The 23275-nt window shown below is 42.8% G+C and overlaps 1 protein-coding gene across 6 annotated transcripts in view; it reads left to right on the forward strand.

Annotated features, from left to right (window-relative positions):
• ptpn13 (protein tyrosine phosphatase non-receptor type 13) overlaps nt 1-23275 on the forward strand; it is a 201575-nt gene that overhangs the window by 71942 nt on the left and 106358 nt on the right. For all 6 annotated transcript variants that reach the window (XM_049466083.1, XM_049466081.1, XM_049466082.1 and 3 more), the window contains exons 4-7: nt 2226-2291; nt 9550-9735; nt 12113-12206; nt 21237-21770. In XM_049466083.1, the coding sequence (XP_049322040.1) occupies nt 2226-2291; nt 9550-9735; nt 12113-12206; nt 21237-21770 (880 nt within the window). The remainder of the gene's footprint in view (nt 1-2225; nt 2292-9549; nt 9736-12112; nt 12207-21236; nt 21771-23275) is intronic.

A 23275-nucleotide genomic window follows, 5' to 3' on the forward strand; every position in this document is an offset into this window, starting at 1 on the left:
TATGCCTCTTTGTTGTGTGGTAAATGTGGCTAATCCCTCCAGTAACTTCACAGCAATCCCTCTTAAACGTACATACTCCTCTCATGCATGTCTGTGTCTGCATACTTGACTGAGTCAAGTTTAATCTTACTAAGTCTTTAGTTTAGGTACATTCAGATTAGGTACATTCAGACAGATTTTCTGCTCTTACAGACCCAGAGACAGCGCTGGAGGAAATAGTAACTCTAGTAATATATATTACTACAGTAATATATATACAATACACTACATTCATTAGCTGTTTTGAACTTTTATTTTACATCAGAAATTTTTTGAGTTATATTGTCTTCCTTGCCATTTTAAATTTGTGCATACAAATGTAAAAGAAAATGCTCATATGACAAAGAGTTGGATGATATCCACTTTTTCCATATCATCATACTGTCTCAAAACATTATGCATTATACAGTATTGCAGTGGATTTGCCTTACCTTTGATTATGTGGCTACCACTCCATCTATTTCTGAAATATTTTAAACAAGGCTATATTAGGGGTGTGCCATTTTGTATCGTACGCAATAATATTGCCAACATTTTTTAACATTGTGAACGATATTATACCCTGAAATATCGTGCCATATTACCCACTTCTAATTATCTGTTTTTAGCAAACATGCTGTTTTTAGCAAACATGCTGTTTTTAGCAAAATAAAAATTCACACTGTTCTCATTTCTCATTATATATCTGCTAGAGACAGATTATATCTGTACAGTACCATTTATATTACTTTAATCCTGGATATATGGAGATATATAAAGTGCACTATTAGTGTTATGATATTCTGGATCATTGACTTCTGTTACAAATCTGAAAAAAATCTGAAAATGTAGTGTTATGTGGTTTTTATGTTTGTGCGGTAAACAAAATGAAAGTTTTTTTTATTGACAGTTTTGCTGCTGCGCTGCAGTTCTGTATGTCACTTTAAACTCAAGACAGGAATTAGTTAAAGAGAACTGCAGCCGTCCAACAGTCCTTTGTGTTTACTAACAGAGAGAGTAGTATCATACACACTGTACCGCTCAGTAAAGCTGTTGTTATCCTTAAGGCTCTGTTACTGGAACACTAAAACCCTCTGGAACGCTGGAGTGAATCCTGATTGGGCCTTTAAGTGATGCCAGGTGGGGAACCTGCCAGCTAACACTGGTAATTGTGAATGTAGTCCTGGAATTATGAAGAAAATAAACAGAAAATAGACCTTTAGTGAAAAGTCAAGATGGAGTTCTAACGCAGATTAAAGAATTCCACATGTTTACACATTTTTTTGAAACATGCACACCTCAGTCCCATAAGAAGATAAGGCAGACTTAAATATATAGTTTTTTATAATTTGTTTAAGCATATTTATGATGTGCTGTCAAAATACTGTAAAATGGCCCTCTGAGTGGTCTAAGGACTAAGGAACTTTAAATCCCAGATCATGATACTTGCTATCAGCAGCCAGAGTCTGAAAGAGCACAATTGGCCTTATCTCTGGGTGGGAAGATGCTGCTCTCTCCTCACTTGTTGTTGATCCATTGTTGGTCAGCCCAGATTTCTGGAACACAGGTGGAACTGTGTTGGGGACTATGAGGTAGGGCAGTGATCATCTTGTAGCTGAATGCAATCAAATCCTCAGCGAGCAGTGCTCCTAAATATAGTAGAAAATGTTAATGGAAATTAGAGACTTAAGGTGAGAAGAAACCAGGAATAGGCAGGTGTCCCAATTCCTTTGTCCATATAGTGTAGTGGTGGTGTATGACTGTCTTCAGGTTCCACAGTTCTAAAACGTGGAGGGAGTCCCCCTTTCAGCTATACTATATGAACAAAATTATTGGGACACTTACAGGAGCTTTAATGTAGTGTCCACTTGTCGATGTTGCTGTGTGGTTGCTGTAGTGTTCCTTGTAGTGGCCAGGATGTTGCTGGAGTCTGTGATTCCTGCAAGGTTTTAGGCAGATGTTATGCTGGTGTTTACTAGTTGCTAGACTTTTGCAAGGTGGTTGTTAGGCAGTTGCCGGGGTTTCTGTGATGTTGCTAACTGGTTGCTCTGCATTTAGTAGTTTTTGTGGGATCGAAGGCTGTTGCTCTGAAGCTGCTAGTGAGTGCTCACAATGTTATTTATGGTGCTGATGGTGTTTAACTGGCTGCTATGTTGTCTCAGGCGGTTAAGTTGCTGTGATTTTTATTAATTTTTTTTTCTCTGCAGATGCATGTGTACTCCCTCGGAATGACTCTTTTTTGGGGGGCCGACTATAAGATTCCTCAAAGCCAGGTAAGAGTCAACTAAAATATTGCTTGTTGCACGCTTTTTTTTTTTTAGCATGTCTTCAAAATCTCAATTTATTTTCATTTTGCTTGTTGTGTTTTTATTGTCACTTTGCTTGTTGGAATTTTTTAGGGGTCCGAGCACACAGTGTATTGAGCCTAACTGGCCTTCAGTGGCCTCTTTGCCTGTACTGCTCGGAGCCCGTAAATCGTCGCTTGCTACTATATTTAGGGGTCCGAGCATGCAGTGCTAGGAGCCCTATTGTAATTGTTTCGATTATTATTATTAGGGGTCCGAGCACCTAAATGGACAGAAGACAGGAACCTTTGACCCTATCAACACAGAAATCTACAGATATATATATATATACTAATAATATGATCTTGATTCCCAATTTTGAGCCAAATCGGATATTTTTTCCTCTACAATATCCAAAAAACTACAGTGATTCTAATAGCTTGTGGCCTTTGTTGTCGCTTTTTTCTACCCTAAATGGACAAGAACCTTTGACCCTATCAACACACAAACCTAAGAACATATATATTGTCGGGTTTTATTTTGCCGGTGTCCTCAACAGTGTGGTTTCTCTTGTCGTTCTTTATCAACCAATTCAAATACTTCTGAGTTCAGGTTCAGAGAAAAGCAGGTTTATTTCGGTTCGATCATCCTCGGCCGGCTGTCAGAGTCGAACTCCCTGGCCAACTCTGGATCAGCCTCTTATACAGCACAGATGACAAACACACATAGGCAACAAATGGTTTCACACACACATACAGGTAACAACAGTTCGGTCGTTAGGTCGTAACTAGTCTTCGTCCTCAGGATGTGCCGCTCGTTAGGTCGTAAATAGTTTTCTTCCACCCGGGATGTTCCTGCTATTTACTGAGGCCTCAAATTCAGTCCTGTCTTCCATTTTCTACTAGATATTTTATATGGATAAAACTAATACAAAAATCGGACATTTCTTTTCTCTGCAACCATTCAAAATCTACTGTCTTATAACTACCTCTAACTACCTCTACCTCTAACTACCCTGATAGACTGATACATTCTCAGCAGGTTATATGTTGTCTGTTGCTGCGCTATGGTGGTCATTTAGTGAAACAGCTACAGGTTAATTATTTTAAATTAAAGCTTTGCTGAACTCTATAGTTCATTTGATCTTACAGATTGAACATCGTTATTCTTCTTGATCATGCTGGTCAGCCACCTTGGTCATTCTTGATCATACTCCACCCACATATGTTTTTTGCAAATTTGCATACTATGCAAAACCTACTTTTGAGAACTTGTCCTTGGCTAGCTGATCAAGCATGACATGTTTGGTGTCAAACAGCTCAGCAGAGCATAAGCCTCAATAATTATTTAACACTTATGACTTTTGAATGCTTAACCTGACATTAATACCACTTCAGTCCTTTGATCATTACATGATTCTCAGATACCCTCTCAGTTTATGTAGACATACACCCCCAGGGGGCGGGGCCAATGTTACATAGCTGTTTCTCTAGAACCATGCTAGCTATCAAGCTCAGCCTTGGCAATTATCATCTATTGTCCATGCACTAATGGTACACCAAAGGAAAACTTGATATGTACAGGTGCTGGTCAACAAATTAGAATAATTTGAAATAGTGCAATCATGAAATTCTTTGAATGCATTTTTGTGCAGAAAGCAAATCAGGTGTTCACCGCACCTGTCCTACTCGTTAGACTAATCACAGAACTCGTTACCTGGAAAAAAATTTGCTCAGCTGAGCTTTCCAAAAGGCCCATTTAGGCCATTTAACTGTGACACTGTTGTTTTATTGAATTAGAATAATTGAGAAACCGTTTCATTGAATTAGAATAATTTTTATTATAATTACAATCATCACTTTCTCAGTATTTTGTGGCTGCCCCCTTGGCTTGTATGACTGCCTGAAGTCTCCGCGGCATCGATTTGACCAGCTTGTCGCAAGTTTCCGCACTCACAGCTTCCAATGCACTGGCGATGTTCTGCTTCAGTTGGTCCAGCGTAGTAGGCTTTCTGTCGAGAATTTTCCGCTTGACGATGGCCCAAAGGTTTTCAATGACATTGAGGTCAGGCGAGTTGGCCGGCCATGCCAAAACTTCAAGCTGTTTTTTAGTGAACCAATCTTTGGTCGACTTTGCCGCATGAGCCGGTGCAAGATCCTGTTGAAATATGAAGTCTTCTTCGCCGAACCTCGAGCGGACATGCATCCCCAGACCATAACACTCTGGGGAAACTTGACGGATCTTTTCACGCACTCGTGGTTGTAGGTTTCGCCACCACGACGCCAGACACGAGGACCTTGGTCACCGAAGGAGATGCAGAAGCGTGATTAGTCACTGAAGACCACTTTCTGCCAGTCTTCAGCAGTCCACTCGCCGTGTTCTTTGGCCCACTTCAGCCGTTTCTCCATTTGTTTCTTGTTCAGCATCGGTTTTACTGCTGGAACGCGAGATTTGAAGCCGAGTTCGCGCAGACGACGGTAAGTGGTTGATCTGGAGACGTCAGCGCCGGTCTGCTTGTTCCACAAGTCGGTGAGCTCGGAAGTGGACTTGAACCGGTTGCTGACTGCGATCTTTCTCAGCTGCTTGTTGTCGCGAGCAGAAGTTTTTCGGACGCCGGAACAGTTGGTGCGCTTGCTGCAGTTTTTCTTGAGAGCTTTGCAGACGGAAGACTGGCTGATGCCGAGCTGCTCAGCAATTTTAGTTTGGGTCAAGCCTTGTTGGCGAAGGGCTTGAATTTGAGCCACTATTCCGGTTGAGAGGTCGCGCTGCTTACCCATGATTGATTTTACAACTTAGAAATTCTACTCAACCCTGACTTTATACTGCACAGTGAACACTCTTCACAGAAAACAAAAATTCGAGCATTTATTCTAATTCAATGAAACGGTTTCTCCATTATTCTAATTCAATAAAACAACAGTGTCACAGTTAAATGGCCTAAATGGGCCTTTTGGAAAGCTCAGCTGAGCAAATTTTTTTTCAGGTAACGAGTTCTGTGATTAGTCTAACGAGTAGGACAGGTGCGGTGAACACCTGATTTGCTTTCTGCACAAAAAATGCATTCAAAGAATTTCATGATTGCACTATTTCAAATTATTCTAATTCGTTGACCAGCACCTGTACACTTTTGTGGTCACTATTAGCCAATCACCTTCAAGTAAGCTTTTTACAGGTTTATTCTCAAACTTATTCTCTATACGTGGGCTATTTATATGTGGCCTTTTTATGCCTCACTGCTGGGTTCTCAGCAGGATTATTGTGACTTGTATATTTCAATATAAGAATTGGAGTTGTTTCACTAAATGACCACAAGAGTGCAGCAATACCTGAGACTGTTTCTCCGGAACCATACAAGCTATCAAGCTCAACCTTGGAAATTATCATATATGGCCCATGTAATAATGTTACACCAAAGGAAATTTTGATATGTAAAATTTTTTTAGCCAGTATTGTTTTTGTTTTTTTATTAAGAACCTGGAGTTGTTTCACCAAATGACCACTAAAATGCAGCAAGACATCACATTAAACCTGCCTAAATACCCCTAAATTATTGGATATTGCCATTTATTAAGGCTAATAAGCTGTCCTTATGCCAGTAGCATGGAGCATCCAAAAGAGGGCGCCATTGACTGTGTCCGTAGTGGTAAAAGAAGGGTGTTCTTTTGTTTTTCTCTTCTTTTTTTAATATAATAGCCCCGTGTCTCATGCTGCAGCAGCTGAATGATTCCCAGTACAAACATATTCAAGAATACCCCTAAATTATTGGTTAATGATGTATATTAAGACTAATAAGCTGTTCTTATATCAGTAATACAGCTGTAACCCTGAAGAGAAGCAGTTTCCAGTGAGTATTTGAAGTATTTAAAGAGAGTTGGGAAATTCCTGTGATTGCGAGTCAAACACATTTAGATCCATATGTTCTAAAGCATAAGGCCTATTCTCAATTCTCTTTTTTTTGCTAAGCTATGTGGCCGTGCTTGGACCGTCAATTGCTGCTTGCGGCTATATTTATATTATTACATCTGAACAAGTGGGTCTGGGTACATTTTACACTTTTATTCGCAAATAAATAAGAAATTTATGAAGCATGTTATGTTTTTGTTTTATGTAACTATAATGTCAGTATATATGTCCATATAGCGTTGTTAAAAAAAAAAACAATGGCTTCCAAAGCCTCATTATTGTTCTGGAACCACGTTATGTTTTACCCACACTTAAACAGTAAAGTGGTCATTCCAAACCTGTGTAGAGATTTGAAGCACGGTGTCGCAATTAACTAAGCTACATTAAATTATATTAAAACACGAATGTAACTATTGTGTTAAGTCTATACAATTTTAAACACTAATATTTTAATAATGGAAGTGTAAGTGTTCCTTGTATAATTACACACATTTCATATTCAAACTACAATTTTTATTGTAATTGAAATTTCCCTAAGTGAATCGATTTTGAATCTAATTTGGACCTTGTGAATTAGGATCAAATCAAATTGGCAAATCAGTGACGATACCCACCCCTATTTGGTCTCATCTGACCACAGAACTTTCTCCCATGACTCCTCTGGATCATCCAAATGGTCATGGGCAAACTTAAGAGGGGCTGGACGTGTGCTGATTTAAGCAGGGGAACCTTCCGTCCCATGCAGGACTTTACACTATGAAGTCTTAGTGTTTTACCCACAGTAGCCTTGGAAACAGTGCTGCCAGCTCTCTTCATGGAGCCCCAGTCCTAGGGAGATTGACAGTCATGTTTAAGCTCATTCCATTTTCTAACAATTGCTCCAACAGCTGATCTTTTTTCACCAAGCCCTTTCCCGCCTTGTGGAGATCTACTGTTTTGTCTTTGGTGTCTTTGGGCAGCTCTTTGGTCTTAGCCATGTTAGTAGTTGGAGTCTTACGGATTGTGTGGGGTGGACAGATGTTTTTATGCAGCTAGCAACCTCAAACAGGTGCTTCTAATTTAGAATCACAAGTGGAGTGAAGGAGGCCTTTTTCAGAGGTGGACTAGCAGGTCTTTTAGGGGCTCTTTTAGAATTTTTTGCTGATTGGCAGGTGTTCAAATACTTATTTGCAGCAGTTCAGACCCCTCCATGATTTCTAAGTGAGAAAGCTTGCAAAGTGGCAAGGTGTTCAAGTACTTATTTGTCTCACTGTAGGTCTATAGTTAGACAGTACACTAGGATAAAGATTTGGTTTCTTGATCAGAGGTTTAATTACTGTTATTTTAAAGGCTTTTGGGTACATGCCCCAGGGTGAGCGGTGAGTTTACTATCATTAACAGCAGGGGCGCAACTACATACTTGTTGGGGTGTATGCAAACATAGTATCTGTGCCCCACGTTTTAAAATCTTCATATAGGGGTGGGGTTGTTGAGATGCGTTTTAAAATCGTCAGCCGGTGGGTGGGGGGGGTGATGCGTTTTAAAATCGTCAGTGGGTGGGGGGGCTGATACGTTTTAAAATCGACAGCGTCCTGTCATTACTTTCCCACTGCGCCCTGCAAATTTTTTTGGGGCTTTGCTTTGGCGCCCCCTCTAGTCAGCGCCAAAGCAAAGCCTCAAATAAATTTGCTGATGCTGACGTCGCATAGGCTGCTAACCCTCTTTTTGCACCACTGATTAACAGCGGTTTAATTATATCTGGTAGTATCTGTTTTAGTAATTTTATGGGAACTGCATCAAGTGTGCAGGTTGTGCTGTTTGAAGAGGAATAATTTTCTCTAGTTCTATCTGTGGAAGTGGGTTAAAGACTTCCAACCTAACTTCAGTAACAGGGTTTTGTTCTAGATCAGCCAGACCAGATGACAGAGAGGATGTAATATTTATCTGTTTAATTTTATCCTGAATGTTTTCAATTTTGTTATTAAAGAAGTTCATAAAAGCGTTGCTGGTGTGAATGGCTGGAATCTGAGGTTCAGTACCTGCCTGGTCACTAAAGAGAGCTCTAGGATTATTTTTATTAATCTCAGTCTGTGAGGTCAGATATGGTAAGTAGGCTTTATTAAGTTCTTTTCTATATTTGAAAAACTGTCCTTCCACGCAGATTGAAACATTTCCAGTTTAGTTGATCGTTATTTACGCTCTAAATTTCGTACTAACTGCTTTAAGATACAAGTTCGATCACTGTACCACGGTGCGAGCTTTTTCTGTCTCTCTATTTTAGAAGAGAATACCTGTCTCCCAAAGGCTGCACTTCTTGACTGCTACACTATAGAAGGCTGTTTCAAAGTGAAGAATCCTTCATATTCAGCCTTGACGGCACTTGATTACTCATGATTCGCTGCATGCTGTCCTGTTTCCACAGCTGTATAAAATCAAGCTCCTAGTTATGCTGTATGCCTTTAGAGACAATAGTGAAAGAAAAGTGGTCACTTAATGGGACTTCATAAAAGCTTCTGTAGGTGTCCTAATACTTTTATCCATATAGTATAGCTGCAAAGGGCATTTTAGAACTGTGGAACCTGAAGACATTAATAAAGTGTAACATTGATAATTAATTCTTCTAAAATTAAGAGCATTAAAAAGAGTCTATAATGTTCAGGTAAAATTTCCACTATAGTTAGAAGATTGAGCTTTGAGCGTTTGATTGCATTAAGTGAAAAGATGACCTCCACCCTACCTCATCATCCTCAACACAGTTTCACATTTCCACTGCTTGATGCTGGTGGGCTTTTTACCCCTCCTCCCACAACTGGCGTCAGGCATGGGGCCAGTAGTTTTATGTTAGTCTGTCTCCTTCCGAGAGTTCTATTCTATTGGCAGTATTTCTTTTATACAGGGATTAGACAAGCTGTGTGTGTATTTGCACACTCGTGTGTGTGTTTTAAAGAAATTATTAAACTGTTTATTTAAAAACAATACTATGTTTTTTGAGAATTTATACATCCAGTATGTATCCCAATAATTTTGTCTACGAAGAGTATGTATTTTAATTATGTTTTTGACAGCAGCCATTGTCACTAAAGCAGTTTTTTTAATCATAGTTTAAGAATAAAAAAGCTACATAAATCAGCTGTTTCTTTAAAGAATGGTGAGATTTAAGACCCAGGCGGACAGTTTTATTTAATTAGTTAGTTTTGATAAAAGACTGATGGAACTGTAATACGAAATTGGACAATAAATTGTTTCAAGAGAGAGACACATTAATAGTATGGTATTGTTGTGAAACTGTGTCTGTAAAGCATGACATGTTTGTCTGTCTAACTGTCTTTCTGTTGGTGTTTTTGTCTGCCTCTGTGTATGTTAGCCCATGACGCTGAGTGAGCACCTGAACAGTGTTCTGCTGAAGATGTGTGAGGACTCAACGCTGTCCCGGCTATCCGTGCGCTCCATCCTGAACACCTGCAGCACACACATCCGAAACTCCACCTGCGACCCCGCCTTCTCCTATATCCGCAAGTTGGTGCGCCTGGTGCTCGGCAGCCTCTCTCAGGTACGTCCTCCTCATGTTTTATAAAACATGAACATTACTCTTTTTAGCTGACCTCAGTATTAGCTATTATGTTTTTTATAATGATTAGACTAATGTTTTTATTTATTTGTTTGTTTATTTAACCGTGTGATTTTGAGTTATTGATTTTGTGTTTAAGTTGTGAAATAGAATGGACTGTTTTGCACAGTGACACAAACAGCATTTACAGCCAGTATGAACTTATTATATACTAATCATAAAAAAAAAACAGTTGCACCCAGAAGAAAGTGCAGGATTGTAATTCTGTTTGGATGGAAGATAAAAGTTTACCAGAAACAACAAATCATTAACAATGTAGACTCCCTCTCCTTCTCCCTCTACCTCCCTCTACCTCCCTCTAACTCCCTCTAACTCGCTCTCCCTCCCTCTCCCTCCCTCTCCCTCCCTCTGCCTCCCTCTCCCTCCCTCTACCTCCCTCTACCTCCCTCTAACTCCCTCTCCCTCCCTCTCCCTCCCTCTCCCTCCCTCTCCCTCCCTCTGCCTCCCTCTCCCTCCCTCTACCTCCCTCTACCTCCCTCTAACTCCCTCTACCTCCCTCTACCTCCCTCTAACTCCCTCTAACTCCCTCTAACTCGCTCTCCCTCCCTCTCCCTCCCTCTACCTCCCTCTAACTCCCTCTCCCTCCCTCTCCCTCCCTCTACCTCCCTCTAACTCCCTCTCCCTCCCTCTACCTCCCTCTCCCTCCCTCTCCCTCCCTCTACCTCCCTCTAACTCGCTCTCCCTCCCTCTAACTCGCTCTCCCTCTCCCTCCCTCTCCCTCCCTCTCCCTCTACCTCCCTCTACCTCCCTCTCCCTCCCTCTCCCTCCCTCTACCTCCCTCTCCCTCCCTCTCCCTCCCTCTACCTCCCTCTACCTCCCTCTAACTCCCTCTAACTCGCTCTCCCTCCCTCTAACTCGCTCTCCCTCCCTCTCCCTCCCTCTACCTCCCTCTACCTCCCTCTAACTCCCTCTAACTCCCTCTAACTCGCTCTCCCTCCCTCTCCCTCCCTCTACCTCCCTCTAACTCCCTCTCCCTCCCTCTCCCTCCCTCTACCTCCCTCTAACTCGCTCTCCCTCCCTCTCCCTCCCTCTAACTCGCTCTCCCTCCCTCTCCCTCCCTCTACCTCCCTCTACCTCCCTCTAACTCCCTCTAACTCGCTCTCCCTCCCTCTAACTCGCTCTCCCTCCCTCTCCCTCCCTCTAACTCCCTCTAACTCGCTCTCCCTCCCTCTCCCTCCCTCTCCCTCCCTCTACCTCCCTCTAACTCCCTCTAACTCGCTCTCCCTCCCTCCCTCTCCCTCCCTCTCCCTCCCTCTCCCTCCCTCTACCTCCCTCTAACTCGCTCTCCCTCCCTCTAACTCGCTCTCCCTCCCTCTCCCTCCATCTACCTCCCTCTAACTCCCTCTAACTCGCTCTCCCTCCCTCCCTCTCCCTCCCTCTACCTCCCTCTAACTCGCTCTCCCTCCCTCTACCTCCCTCTAACTCGCTCTCCATCCCTCTAACTCGCTCCCCCTCCCTCTACCTCCCTCTCCCTCCCTCTAACTCGCTCTCTCTCCCTCTAACTCGCTCTCCCTCCCTCTAACTCGCTCTCCCTCCCTCTAACTCGCTCTCCCTCTCTCTCCCTCCCTCTCCCTCTCTCTCCATTCCTCTCCCTCGCTCCCCCTCGCTCTCCCTCGCTCCCCCTCGCTCTCCCTCCCTCTAACTCGCTCTCCCTCCCTCTCCCTCCCTCTCCCTGCCTCTCCCTCCCTCTACCTTTCTCTCCCTTCCTCTAACTCGCTCTCCCTCCCTCTCCCTCGCTCTCCCTCCCTCTAACTCGCTCTCCCTCCCTCTAACTTGCTCTCCCTCCCTCTCCCTCCCTCTAACTCGCTCTCCCTCCCTCTAACTCGCTTTCCCTCCCTTTCCCTCCCTCTACCTCCTTCTACCTCCCTCTCCCTCCCTCTAACTCGCTCTCCCTCACTCTAACTCGCTCTCCCTCCCTCTACCTCCCTCTACCTCCTTCTCCCTCGCTCCCCCTCCCTCCCCCTCCTTCTCTCTCCCCCTCCTTCCCTCTCCCTTCCTCTCCCTCTCCCTCACTCTAGTTGCTATACCGCGTACCTCTTTCACTACTATAAAGACTGTTTTCAGTACTATATAAAACAGACTGTTCTCAGTGGTAAAACAGGATGATCCGCGGAGAGATCCAAACTTCAAAATTTATACTGATTTATATCCTTTTTTTTTTTTCTTTAGCTTTCTTAAAGTAAGTTTGAACTAGCCTTTAATGTGAATTGTTCCACGTTCTGTCGCAGTTCTGACCAACATCCTCCTTAAAGTATCTTCTACTCTGTCACTGTTTATCTCAATATTATTCGCTCTGTAGTTGGATGGTTTGCTGTCCCAGACGGAGAAGGAGTCTCTTCCTGAGAGGAGTAAAGAGATTCGGGACAGGCTGCGTGGAAAGGGTCTGCCTGCAGGTAAACATCCCCCATATAGAGCTTAGTGTTGCAACATTTAGTCAGCATAATCCACAACATTGACTATAAAAAACTGTCGACATGGAATTTTATTGTTGACATTAATGTGTGATGTAGCACGAAAGAGAGAGCGGACGTGAAAGAAAAAAAAGGTGAAAGAGAGAGAAAGACAATTCCTGAGCATTCTGATTGTCCCCTCCTTGTGCTTAGTTGGCCAATGAGGTTTTAGTTTGGGTGGGATTTGCAGTGCAGGGGGGAGCAAGAGAGAGAGCGGGAGAGGTGTGTTTACAGTGTAATAGCAGCATTGGTTCTATTAAACACAAACAAACACATTTTACTTCACAATACTCTACAGTCTGTCTTTACTAGTTCTGTACAGTTTAAACACTGATTTCTATATTACCCGTGGTGAGTTAAATTACTGTATGTAATTATTAGTTACATACTTTTTGTCGCCATGTAAGGTAAATCTGTCTCAGGGGCACTACACATGGAGACATAATCAGGTACTTAGATCTCTTGCAGGTCCACTTGATGAGAAGCGGTTAGAAGTTACTAACATGCCAGTGGTTGGTTGCAGTAGGGTAATCAAGTTTGTGTGTGAGGCGCAGCGTAGTGGAGAAACAGCACAGTGCTTGAAAACTGCCGATAAATGGGCTGATGCACGAGATTGGAAGTTCCCGGAATGCATTGTGGTTACAACCTTGAGGCCGGATGTAGTATTGTACTCTGAAAGTAAGCGGATAGTGTATTTTATAGAGCTGACTGTTTGAAGATGGAGCTTATGAAAGAAAAAGGCTGAAGTACGCTGACTTGGTTGCTGAGGTAAGAGAACGTGGGTGGCAGACATTCATTAGACCGGTAGAAGTAGGTGCTAGGGGTTTTGTAGCAAAGTTTGCAGCAAGATTGCTGTCTGAATTCGGAATTAGAGGTCGTGTGCTGAGGACTGTAGTGAAGAAGTTGTCAGATGTATCTGAAAGATCTAGTCAGTGGTTGTGGTTCAGAAGGGATGAGGTTAGGTGGGGAAGGGAATGAGTTTGAAGGTGCTTCAACAGCAAGCTTGGAAGGGGGTGGGTCTGGGTGCCAGACTTTGCTGTTAAGGTGTTGTGGGCATAGTTTAGCGAAACACTGACGAAGGGAGGTTCCTACCTGATGACACCTGTGAAGAGCTTGCAATAAAGATTGTTTAAGAATATGGTGAAGGAATGTGCTACGTACGAGCGGCACAGTGGGTAGCACTTCTGCCTTTCAGCAAGACGGCTTGGGTTTGATTCTCGGGTCCTGGGTCTTTCTGTGTGGAGTTTGCACATTCTCCCCGTGTCTGCGCGGGTTTCTGCCAGTTGGTCTGGTTTCCTCCCACAGTCCAAAGACGGCATGTTCAGGCTAATTGGAACTTGGTTAATATTGCCCCCTAGGTGTAAGTGTGTGAATGAATGTGTTTGTGTGTCTGTCTGTCCGTCTGCCCTGCGATGGATTGGTGGCCTGTCCAGGGTGTATCCTGCCTTCTGCCCGATGCCTGCTGGGATAGGCCTCAGCCCCCCGTGACCCTTGACAGATAAAGAGGTTGATTATGAGTGATGATGATGAGGAATGGGCTGGGTGTGGGTGCTAGTTGTGGTCTTTCTTGTAGTAGTTTTACACCTATTCGCTCCCCTGGTCTGTGCGGCAGGAGGGAGACGAAATAGGTGAGCAAAATAGACCAAGCCGGTCTAGAAGGTGCCCTGCTCAGTCTAGTGGTGCACTCCTCACTCTGCTCTCTACTTTGTTCTCCACTAACCTGCTCATGGACCACAAGCCCTGTAGCAATGCTCAAGTTTTTTCAAATGGGCAACATAAATTCTAAAGGTAACAACACCCGGAGCATGTTCAAGCCTGAGTCCTATTAACTTAATTTCGGAAAAATGGTTCTGCCTAGAGCCTAAAATTATTGATTTGTGTTCTATTGTGTTTAGAGAGTGTGTTGTGGTTGGTGGTGTTGTTATAGATCCTGGCTAAGCCCTATTCATAACCTCAGTTGTTAGGTGCAGGATTTATCATCTTTCTGTATTATTGTACATGATACCTAGGTAAGCTAGTGACTGCTGTGAAGAGGGCAGCTGACAACGGAGGAAAGACCCTGTGACAGCATGGAAAGACAGCTGACAAGAGGGAATAGACCCCTGTCATGAGCTAGCAACCCATGGTAGCAGCCACCATGGTTAACCATGTGTGTGCAACCAAGCAAGCTTCTTTGAGAAAGCAATACCCCAGGAGTCAGCAAGAGCAGGGGTGGAAGATGACTTATAGGCAGATAACATGGTTACGGACTCTGGAATGGACATGACTACGAGAAGTGGGTTAAGCAGAAGAAGCAGAGGATGAAGGAGGTGTTGATAGGCCAAAGGCTAGTGGAAAGGGGATGGGTAGGGAGAAAGAAATTGGTCAGAGATCAAAAGTTAAATGGCCAGGCACAGGAGGTTAAATGGCATGGAGAAGTATTAATGATGATTTGAAAGGTATGTTGGAGGGTTTGTTGAAAGGAACAGCAGAGAGTAAATTGAACAGATTAGGTGAAGTTATCTATGATTATGGAGTGGAAAGATTTGGTGTGGTTGAGTGGAATGAGTCACGTTGCACGTAGACTTGCGGCATACCTGAAAGGAAATAAGTTAATTGGTATGTCTGTCCAAAAGGCGGGGACTTCAGGTTTTTCTGGCTGTATAGAGCATAATAGTATGATCTGGCACCAGATTCAAACAGCGAGAGCAGAGAATAAAGATCTACATGTGCTGTTTTTAGATCTGGCTAATGCTGTTGGTTCGGTACCACATGCATTGTTGTGGACGAGATTACAAGGTTAGCTAAAGCCTTTTTGAAGACATTCAGTTTTATATACAGAGGAGTTTGTCACGTCTTGGCAACGACTGGAAATGGGTATAATGGCAGGGTGCACAGTTTCACCGTTAGCATTAACGATGGCAATGGAGGTGATTAGTAAGTGGGTCGTAGGCGGGGAGAGGCTGCATGATGGCACCCGGCTCCCACCAGTTAGTGTATTTCTGGACAATATGACAACATTAACGACTACTGTCCCATGTACCCAGCGACCACTGGGAAAGTTAAATGATAATCTTAGGCTGGCTAGGATGAAAGTTAAACTGAGTAAGTCTAGGAGTGAATCAATTGTTAAAGGGAAGTTGATACAAGAAAGGTTTATGATGGAGGGTAAAGTCATACCATCTATACTAGAGAAGTCAGTTAAGAGTTTAGGTCGGTGGTATACTGCAGCACTGAATGATAAAGAACAGGTTGAGGAGTTGAGGAAGGAAATGGTGGAAGCTATTAATATAATTGCTAGGTATTTTCTGCCAGGTAAATTAAAATTGTGGTGTCTGAAGTTTGATTTGTTGCCTCTTCTAAGGTGGCCACTGACAGTTTATGATATTCCGATTTCTGAGGTTGAGAGGTAGAAAGGGTTATGAACAAGGCTATAAGTAGTGTGGCATGGTGTGAGAGGGATGCTGGAACTGCCGTTGACGAGCTTGGTTGAGGAGTTCAATTGTGCCAAGGTAGGACGTAAGATGCAGTTGTTAGGGTCAAAAGACGGACTGGTTAAAGCAACAGCACCAGTGACAAGGTCAGGGAGAAAGTGAAATGCTCGAAAAGCAAGTCAAGCAGCAAAGAGGGCACTGGAGCACAGGGATGTTGTAGGGCAGATGCAAAATGGGAGGGCAGGCTTAGGTTCAGGTGATTCATGGAAAGCATTCAGCAAAGCCACATCACCAGAGAAAAGGCGTATGGCTACAGGGTTTATTTGTGAGCAAGAGGAGGAAGTAAGGCGAGCAAAAGCAGTAGAGCAGTGTAAACAGGGGCAGTGGATAAGATGGGAAAGTGTAGAGAAGCGGAGAATCACCTGGGGAGAGTCATGGGCACTGGACGCAGGTTGTATAAAGTTACTTTTGGGAGCTATGTATGATGTCAACGCCACAAAACCTTGGACAGCGGGTGGTTGAGGATCCAAGTTGTGAGCTATGTGCAGGAGTTGTCATGCTGAAGTACATTTTGACGGCATGTAAGGTGAGTCTTTCTCAGGGGCTCTACACATGGAGGCATAATCAGGTACTTAGATCTCTTGCAGGTGCACTTGATAAGAAGTGGGCCATATTTGGGGTTCCGTGTGTAAGAGGTTCAGGTCAATGGGAAATTTGAAAGGGCTTTTCAAAAACTGGCTTCTGTCACATTCTGTGGTAAATAAATATGTTCAGAACCCTGTATGTTTTTTTCTGTGTACATTTACCTCCTAAATATCACTGCAAGTTCGAGATCATTTAAAAGTCGGAATAATAAAAATGCTAGCTTTAAGCAAATGCTTAACTGACATCACAGCACAGCAGCAGAGAATGACACCGGACTCGATTCTGCAGTACACCAGTGAAATCCGACCGAATCACATTTTGGAATATTATTCTTCTTCACAGAGGATCGTTAGAATATTTAAAGAGGTGAAAACTCTGTCAGTCGATGATGTTAAACAGTGTAGCCTGTGTTAGAGCTTTAAAAGCCACATAATAACAGAAAGTGAGCTTTATCTGCTCAGTGGTTCAGTTCAGGAGTAGCGCTTCCTCACAGGTTTAGTATTTAGTTACGGTTATTAGTTTATACTAATTACAGCACACCTGATTCAAATAAAAAAATAAACTAACTATCTGCCCTCACTGAGATGAGCTAGTGTGATGCAGCAGGAAAACTAAAAGGGCAGAGTTACATCAGAACCACAGAGCTAACCCAGCTAACTTAAGAGCCATAGTCTAAAATACCTAATGTAAAAAGGCTTAATGTGAGTTTTTTCCACTAAAACATATTACAACGATAAATCTTAACATGGCCTCATGTACTAAAACATTGAGCCAGAAGCAGCAAACATCTCTAAGTTTCACTACATAATAAAGACAGTAAATGGTAAAACGTGTTATAGCCTACCTCCACGAGCTGGAGAAGGGCGGGGAAAGAGAGACGGCAGAAGAGTTAGCTAACTGGCTATGCTAAACAGCCCGTTCTCCGGCGCGTCTTTGCGTCTCTGGCCTGTAGCGATCGACTCACCAGCTTCAGTGCTTAGAGCGACCGGTGCTGTTTGCCCAGAGAGGTTGCTTTGGGCACTAAACCCGGGAAGACAGAGCGGGTCACGCCGGAGAACGTGCTGTTTGGATGTTAGCATAGGCAGTTAGCTAACTCTCCTGCTGACCTTTTTTCCCCGCCCTCCTCCGGCTCATGGAGGTAGGCAGTCCGTTACGAACCCCGGAGATATCAGCCAATAGCATTCGCTAAAGGAGGTAACCCTGCCCTGCCCCCAAACTGTCAAAACCACCGCTTTTAAAACTCGAGCACAAAACACTCAGTTGAGCACAAACTGCTGCTGCAGGTAATTCACATAGCGTGCGAGGAAAAAAAGCACCCGAGAGGAGAAAAATGAAGCTCGAGAGCAACATTTTCTTCAGCGCGCACACAATTTCCTTTTTTTGCTCGCTAGTTTCACATTTGTGCTCAGCAGAAGTTAATTTACACACGCAAAATGTTAAAACACGTTGGTTAATTTCTTTCACTTGGTATTTTTGCGCCCCCAAATTGTACATCTGAACATTATACAGCAAACGTGCACATTAAGAGATTTAGATGCCAACGAGAATGTGTACGAGCTTGCTGTAGTCATTGTTTGTGCTGCAATTTGTACAGAAGTAACAAAAAACATAAAAATTATTGTTTAGTAAAGTGGTTGGTTGCGAGGTGTATGCGGAGCGTGTGTGCTTGGCATGCTGTGTCTGGGCGCTCCTATTGCTTCTGACTGTTCTGACCTGTGCAGTGGTTCAGCAGGAGAAGCTGAGATTGCTGCTGACACATCAGGCTGTTTGTTTGCAGGAAGTCGTGTGTAATGTCGAGCAAGGCAGACCTGGGTCCTAACATGACGGGGCACAGATCACAGTGCTGGTTAGATCAGTATTGCTGGATTAAAGAGCTTTATTACTTCAGACTTCCGCCGAGCCTCAGACATGCCAGGACAACACAGACACCTGACACTCGTTCACTTCAGCACTTTCTTTTTTCCTGCTTGAGATCAGAACACCCTGAAACACAAACACAACAAACAAATTATATAACCGTATTTTATGGACTATAAGGTGCACTGTATTATAAGGTGCACTATCAATAACGGTCTGTTTTGTGGTCTATTTATATACATAATGCACACAGGATTAAAAGGCGCATTTTAAGCTACAATAGTAAGAAACAAGATGTTGCCATTTTTCTTTTCTAATGGGGAAGCACCTTTTCTAAAGGAAAAAAAAAGTAAAACGAGTGCTGGATGTTAATCTACACAGATTTCTCTCCTGAAAACGGTTTATTTCCATGAGTAAAGCGCTTCCGTTTATTTACAGTAATCTAATATTTACAGTATTTTCAACAGCAATGTTAACAGTAGCACTATCTGCAGTCAGCAGCAGTGCTAGCTGCACTTAGCAGCTCTTAGCGCTTGTAAATGCTTCCTGACAGTGCTATACTGAGGACCCCTGAGTGCTCTGGTAGAGCTAACCAGCTAGTGGTTAGCTCTACGTAGCTTATTTTAACATGCTAAACACACAGGCTATAATCCTAGGGTTGCCAACTTTTTGAAAATGAAATAAGGGACGTATATATATATATATTAGTCTGTAAATATAATGTAACTCCAAACCATGAAACAGTATGCTAAGTTTGTTGAAAAAAATAGGTTTTGGCAGACACTTTTGGTATTAGATTAATTCAAACCACATGTATAATATACAGTACTGTGCTAACATTTTAGGCACCAAAGTAAATTACACTAATCCATTTATCTCAGAAATATGAGTGTTTTTACCGGGAAAAAGCACCACATATGATTTGAACAGATGCAAATAAACATAAATACAGTAAAACATAACAAGGAATTCTCATTTTTAACTAAGTATGTTGTATCTTGTGATCCGAGCTGAAGAACAAAGTGTAGAGATTCCAGATTTCTCCTGGATGCTCCTCAGCCAGCATGTGTATATTATATTCAGTTCCGTCAGCAGCTCACCTGATTTACCAATTTACCAAACCAGGTGTTAATACGATGAGAAATAACTCTATAAAACTCAGATGAGGAGAGATTAGGGGATGTTTTAAGGAGAACAGGGCTGTAAAAGCTTTGCTTTTTGTAAAATCGCTGTTTGTATTCATTGTAATACAAGTGTTTTACTGAGCTAATAAACACTGCATGAAGCTTTTTCTTTACTGAAATTCCCACAGGTGCCTAAATCTTTTGCACAGTACTGTATGTTTCGTTCAGAAATATGTTGTTCATAACATGAATATTTTTAATGTAAGAAATTAAATTGTGCAATTTACAGATAATATATGCTTTCAAATGAGCTTTTTAATACCAGATTAGCTTCTGGAGACGCATATCGCACAGGGAACCTCGACACAGCTCCCTCTCCCTGTATTCTCCTCCTCAGCCTCTCATTTCTGCTGTTAAACGCTGTATGTGAGCACTGGTCTGTGCGTTCGAAATCACAGGAATAGTGCACTGTTCTGTTAACCACTGTTAACCAGTGGTAAATAGTGCACTGTTTCTGTGATAGGGAGGGAGTGATTTAGAACGCGCCACCGAGCTGCCCCTCCTCCTCTCAGATAACAGCCACAGGCTGCGCTTCTGATTGGTTGTGAGTCTCCGTGTCTTGACCAATGAGAGTCGCAGCCTCTGTTTAGAAGGAGTGGCTGTCCTCCAGCGGAGGGGCAGCGCTGCAGCAGTGTTTCTGAAACAAATCACCAGCCTTAATGATTCACAAATCGCGTCCCGGATCAATTCAATACGTAACGCGTATTTTACTGCCCAAATACGGGACGATTACGGATTTCAAGGGTGGTAACCCTATATAATCTGATATACTCACCTGTGAACGGCGAAAGATCTAGCATTGCGGTTAGCGGCTAAGGCTAATACTGCTCCAGCCTCTGTGCTGAAGAAACTTTACTGAAACTCATTTATAATGCTGCACTTCAGCAGAGGGACTTCACAGCTCCTTATATCCTGACTAATAGAATTCATACATAAGGCGTACCCATTACTGTGCGAAAAATACGGTATCTATTGTATTTTTAACGTGCATAAATTTGTAGTTTTTATTTTAAGCAGCAGTGAGACATCCTGTTCACATTGCTAAATAAAACTGGCAACATTCTAACATGTAACAAGCTGAGAAATTCAGAATCTACGTCTACAGTGAGAGAAGTATGTGGACTGAGTTGGAGTAATATTACAGGATTATAAGTCACCATGCCAATATTTCATGTTTTTCTTTTGCATTCTTTTTATTTTCTCATTAGTCCTCAGTAACATTCATTTTAAATCAGCATGTTATTGAAATCATGCATACTAATAAGCATCAGCAGAGTGCCATTGATTAGAATAGAAGCTGCTAGAATAGAAGCGTTGTTACTCTGTAAAATATTGCAATTACTACTTAAAACTGAGCAAAGGGTTGTTTCATCACTTCCTGTTTGGAATATTACTTTATTATGTTCTTTCAGAAAAAAATGCTGGTGTCTGTATACTTTCAAACACTCTGTTGTGCTTACATAACTGACTGAGTTCAGTTTATGTTCTCCGCGGCTGTCAGGAATCGCAGCACAGCTCTGAAACCACTGTGAAAAATTGTCATATTTTCCAATGTGAGCAGCTTTGGTTCTGGTTTGTGGTGTGGGGCTTGTCTGGACTCCGTTTGGACTCTGTCTGCACATTGTTCTTCAGACCCGGAGAAAGAGTTTAGAAAAGAGAGCGAGTGAACAAGCGAAAGAGAGACGGAAGTATATTAATGTGACCCCTCTCATGAGTTTAACCGGACTGTTATATGCCCCCACGTGTATCTAAGCTGCTTTTACTGGTCAAACTGGGATGATTTGCCTTCCAAATAAAATCACTGCATGGAACTTTAAAGGCTAATACTGACTACTGCTCTCTCTCTCTCTCTCTCTCTCTATTTGTCTCTACAGGGAGAAGTGCAGCCCACCGTGTCCTAGAGCGTTATCGAGCGCGGACCCAGGACCAGGCTGCCCTCAACCGTGGCTTGAGTCGCTCCATGGGCTCCCTGCCCATTCAGGGTGCCTTGCAAGTGGATGAAAGCACCCCTCAAGACCCCTTGTCTGAATATGGCCCAGGCTCAGAGACCTCCAGCGAGCCGTACACTCAGCAGCAGGCCCGGGGCCGTCCCATGGACACGGACCGTCGCTCACTGCCCCACCACAGGAATAAGAACTGGGCGTCCTCTGTGGACCTTGCTTGTCTGGATCCAGATGTCCTTAGGTTCGGTGCATTGGAGGATGCCCGACGGGGCAGCACTGCCCTTAGCACCCACTCTGTTGGCCGGCCCAGATCAGCCGTCAAGGCATGGGAGGGGCGCTACCCTGAATTTAGCAGCCTGGAGGCCAAAAAAGCTCACCATCAGTCAGCCCACTCTGTGAGTGGAGCCTACAACAAGTTCAGGGAGCGACACAGGAAGCTGCATGCTCTCAGCCAGGCCATGGATGGTGAGTAATAATCTGCTGATCAATTAATCTGGACAATTAAACAACCAATCAAAAGTTTACAGTCCGGGATAAGGGATTGGCAGGATAAGGTCCTTGTAATCTCCAGGAGATGGGTGAAATAAAGTCCTGGTTATGTCCAGGAGATTAGCAGGAAAAAGTCTTGGTAATATCTGCAGGACTGGCAGGATAAAGTTATGGTTATATCAAGGGGACTTGTATGATAAGGTCCTGGTAATGTTCACACACAGCTCTTCCGGGTTAAGTCCAGAAAGGTTCTGGGTTCTGTATGTTTGTAAAAGAGGATCTAGATATTGAGAGGAACTGGAAATGGCTGCTTTATGGATTTCTATTGATGGAGTATTTTATTTTATTTTATTTTTACTTTTTTTGTTATTTATATTTAAGTTTTCTAATAGGAGCTAATGTAATTTCTCTGAGCTCTTAGCCAATAAACAACAATTTCTGGCATGAGGGTCTGCAACTCTGATTTGCCCTGGAGAGAGAGAGGAGCTGTGGATTGGTTTTGTGTGTGTGAGGCTTCGCCAGCATGTGTGTGAGGCTTTGCCAATGTGTGTATGATTCAGAGACGCAGTGGCTTCAAATTGCTGGAAATAATTAAAGATGAATAATTTTAGGCTTTCAAAACTTAGAAAACTGTGTGTGTGTGTGTGTGTGTGTGTGTGTGTGCATATGTGTGTCTTTTACATGTTAAAGCTTTTTTTTTCTGATTCTGTTTTCACTTCCATTTCTCTTCTTTTTCCTCTGTGTTCTTTTAATCCTATGAACGCTTGGATAATGTCAGGGGGCTGTCAGGATATAGTTTGCATAATGTCAGTGGGACTGGTAAGATAATGCGTAGATAATGTCAGGAAGACTGTCAGAATAAAGTCTGGATCATGTTATGGGGACGGGTAGGATAAAGTCTTGTTAAGGTCCAGTGGACCAGCGGGATGCTAATTAGACGCAGTAATTATTACACAGGTGTACCTTGGGCTGGCCACTAAAAGGCCACTCTAAAATGTAGAGTTTTGGCAGAAAGCACAATGCCATAGATGTTGCAAGTTGAGGGATTGTGCAACTGGCATGCTGACTGCAGGAATGTAAAGGAGAAGTGCTCACTGACACAGAGGTAAACCGAATATAAGCAAACTTTGAGAGAAAAAGGCCTTTGGTGTACATAGGATAAGTCTTAGAGTTCAGCTCATGAAACATGGGAGCAAAACCAAGTGTTGTGTTTAAAATTTTTGTTCAATGTATTATTTTTCTTCCCTATAAAATAAGTTATCCATCACCATACAATTACAAGAAAAGTATGTGAAGTGGTCATTAAATGTGTTATGTTCTTTATCTTAGTCACAACAATAGACAAACACAGTCTGCTGAAACTAATACCACACAACAAATTATATGTTTGCATTGTTTTATTGAACAAAACATGTTAACGTTCACAGTGATGGAGGGAAAAAGTATGTGAACGGTTGGATTTAATAACTGGTTGACCCTCC

Source organism: Astyanax mexicanus, chromosome 17, assembly GCF_023375975.1.
Source record: "Astyanax mexicanus isolate ESR-SI-001 chromosome 17, AstMex3_surface, whole genome shotgun sequence".
Classification (NCBI taxonomy): Eukaryota; Metazoa; Chordata; class Actinopteri; order Characiformes; family Acestrorhamphidae; genus Astyanax; species Astyanax mexicanus.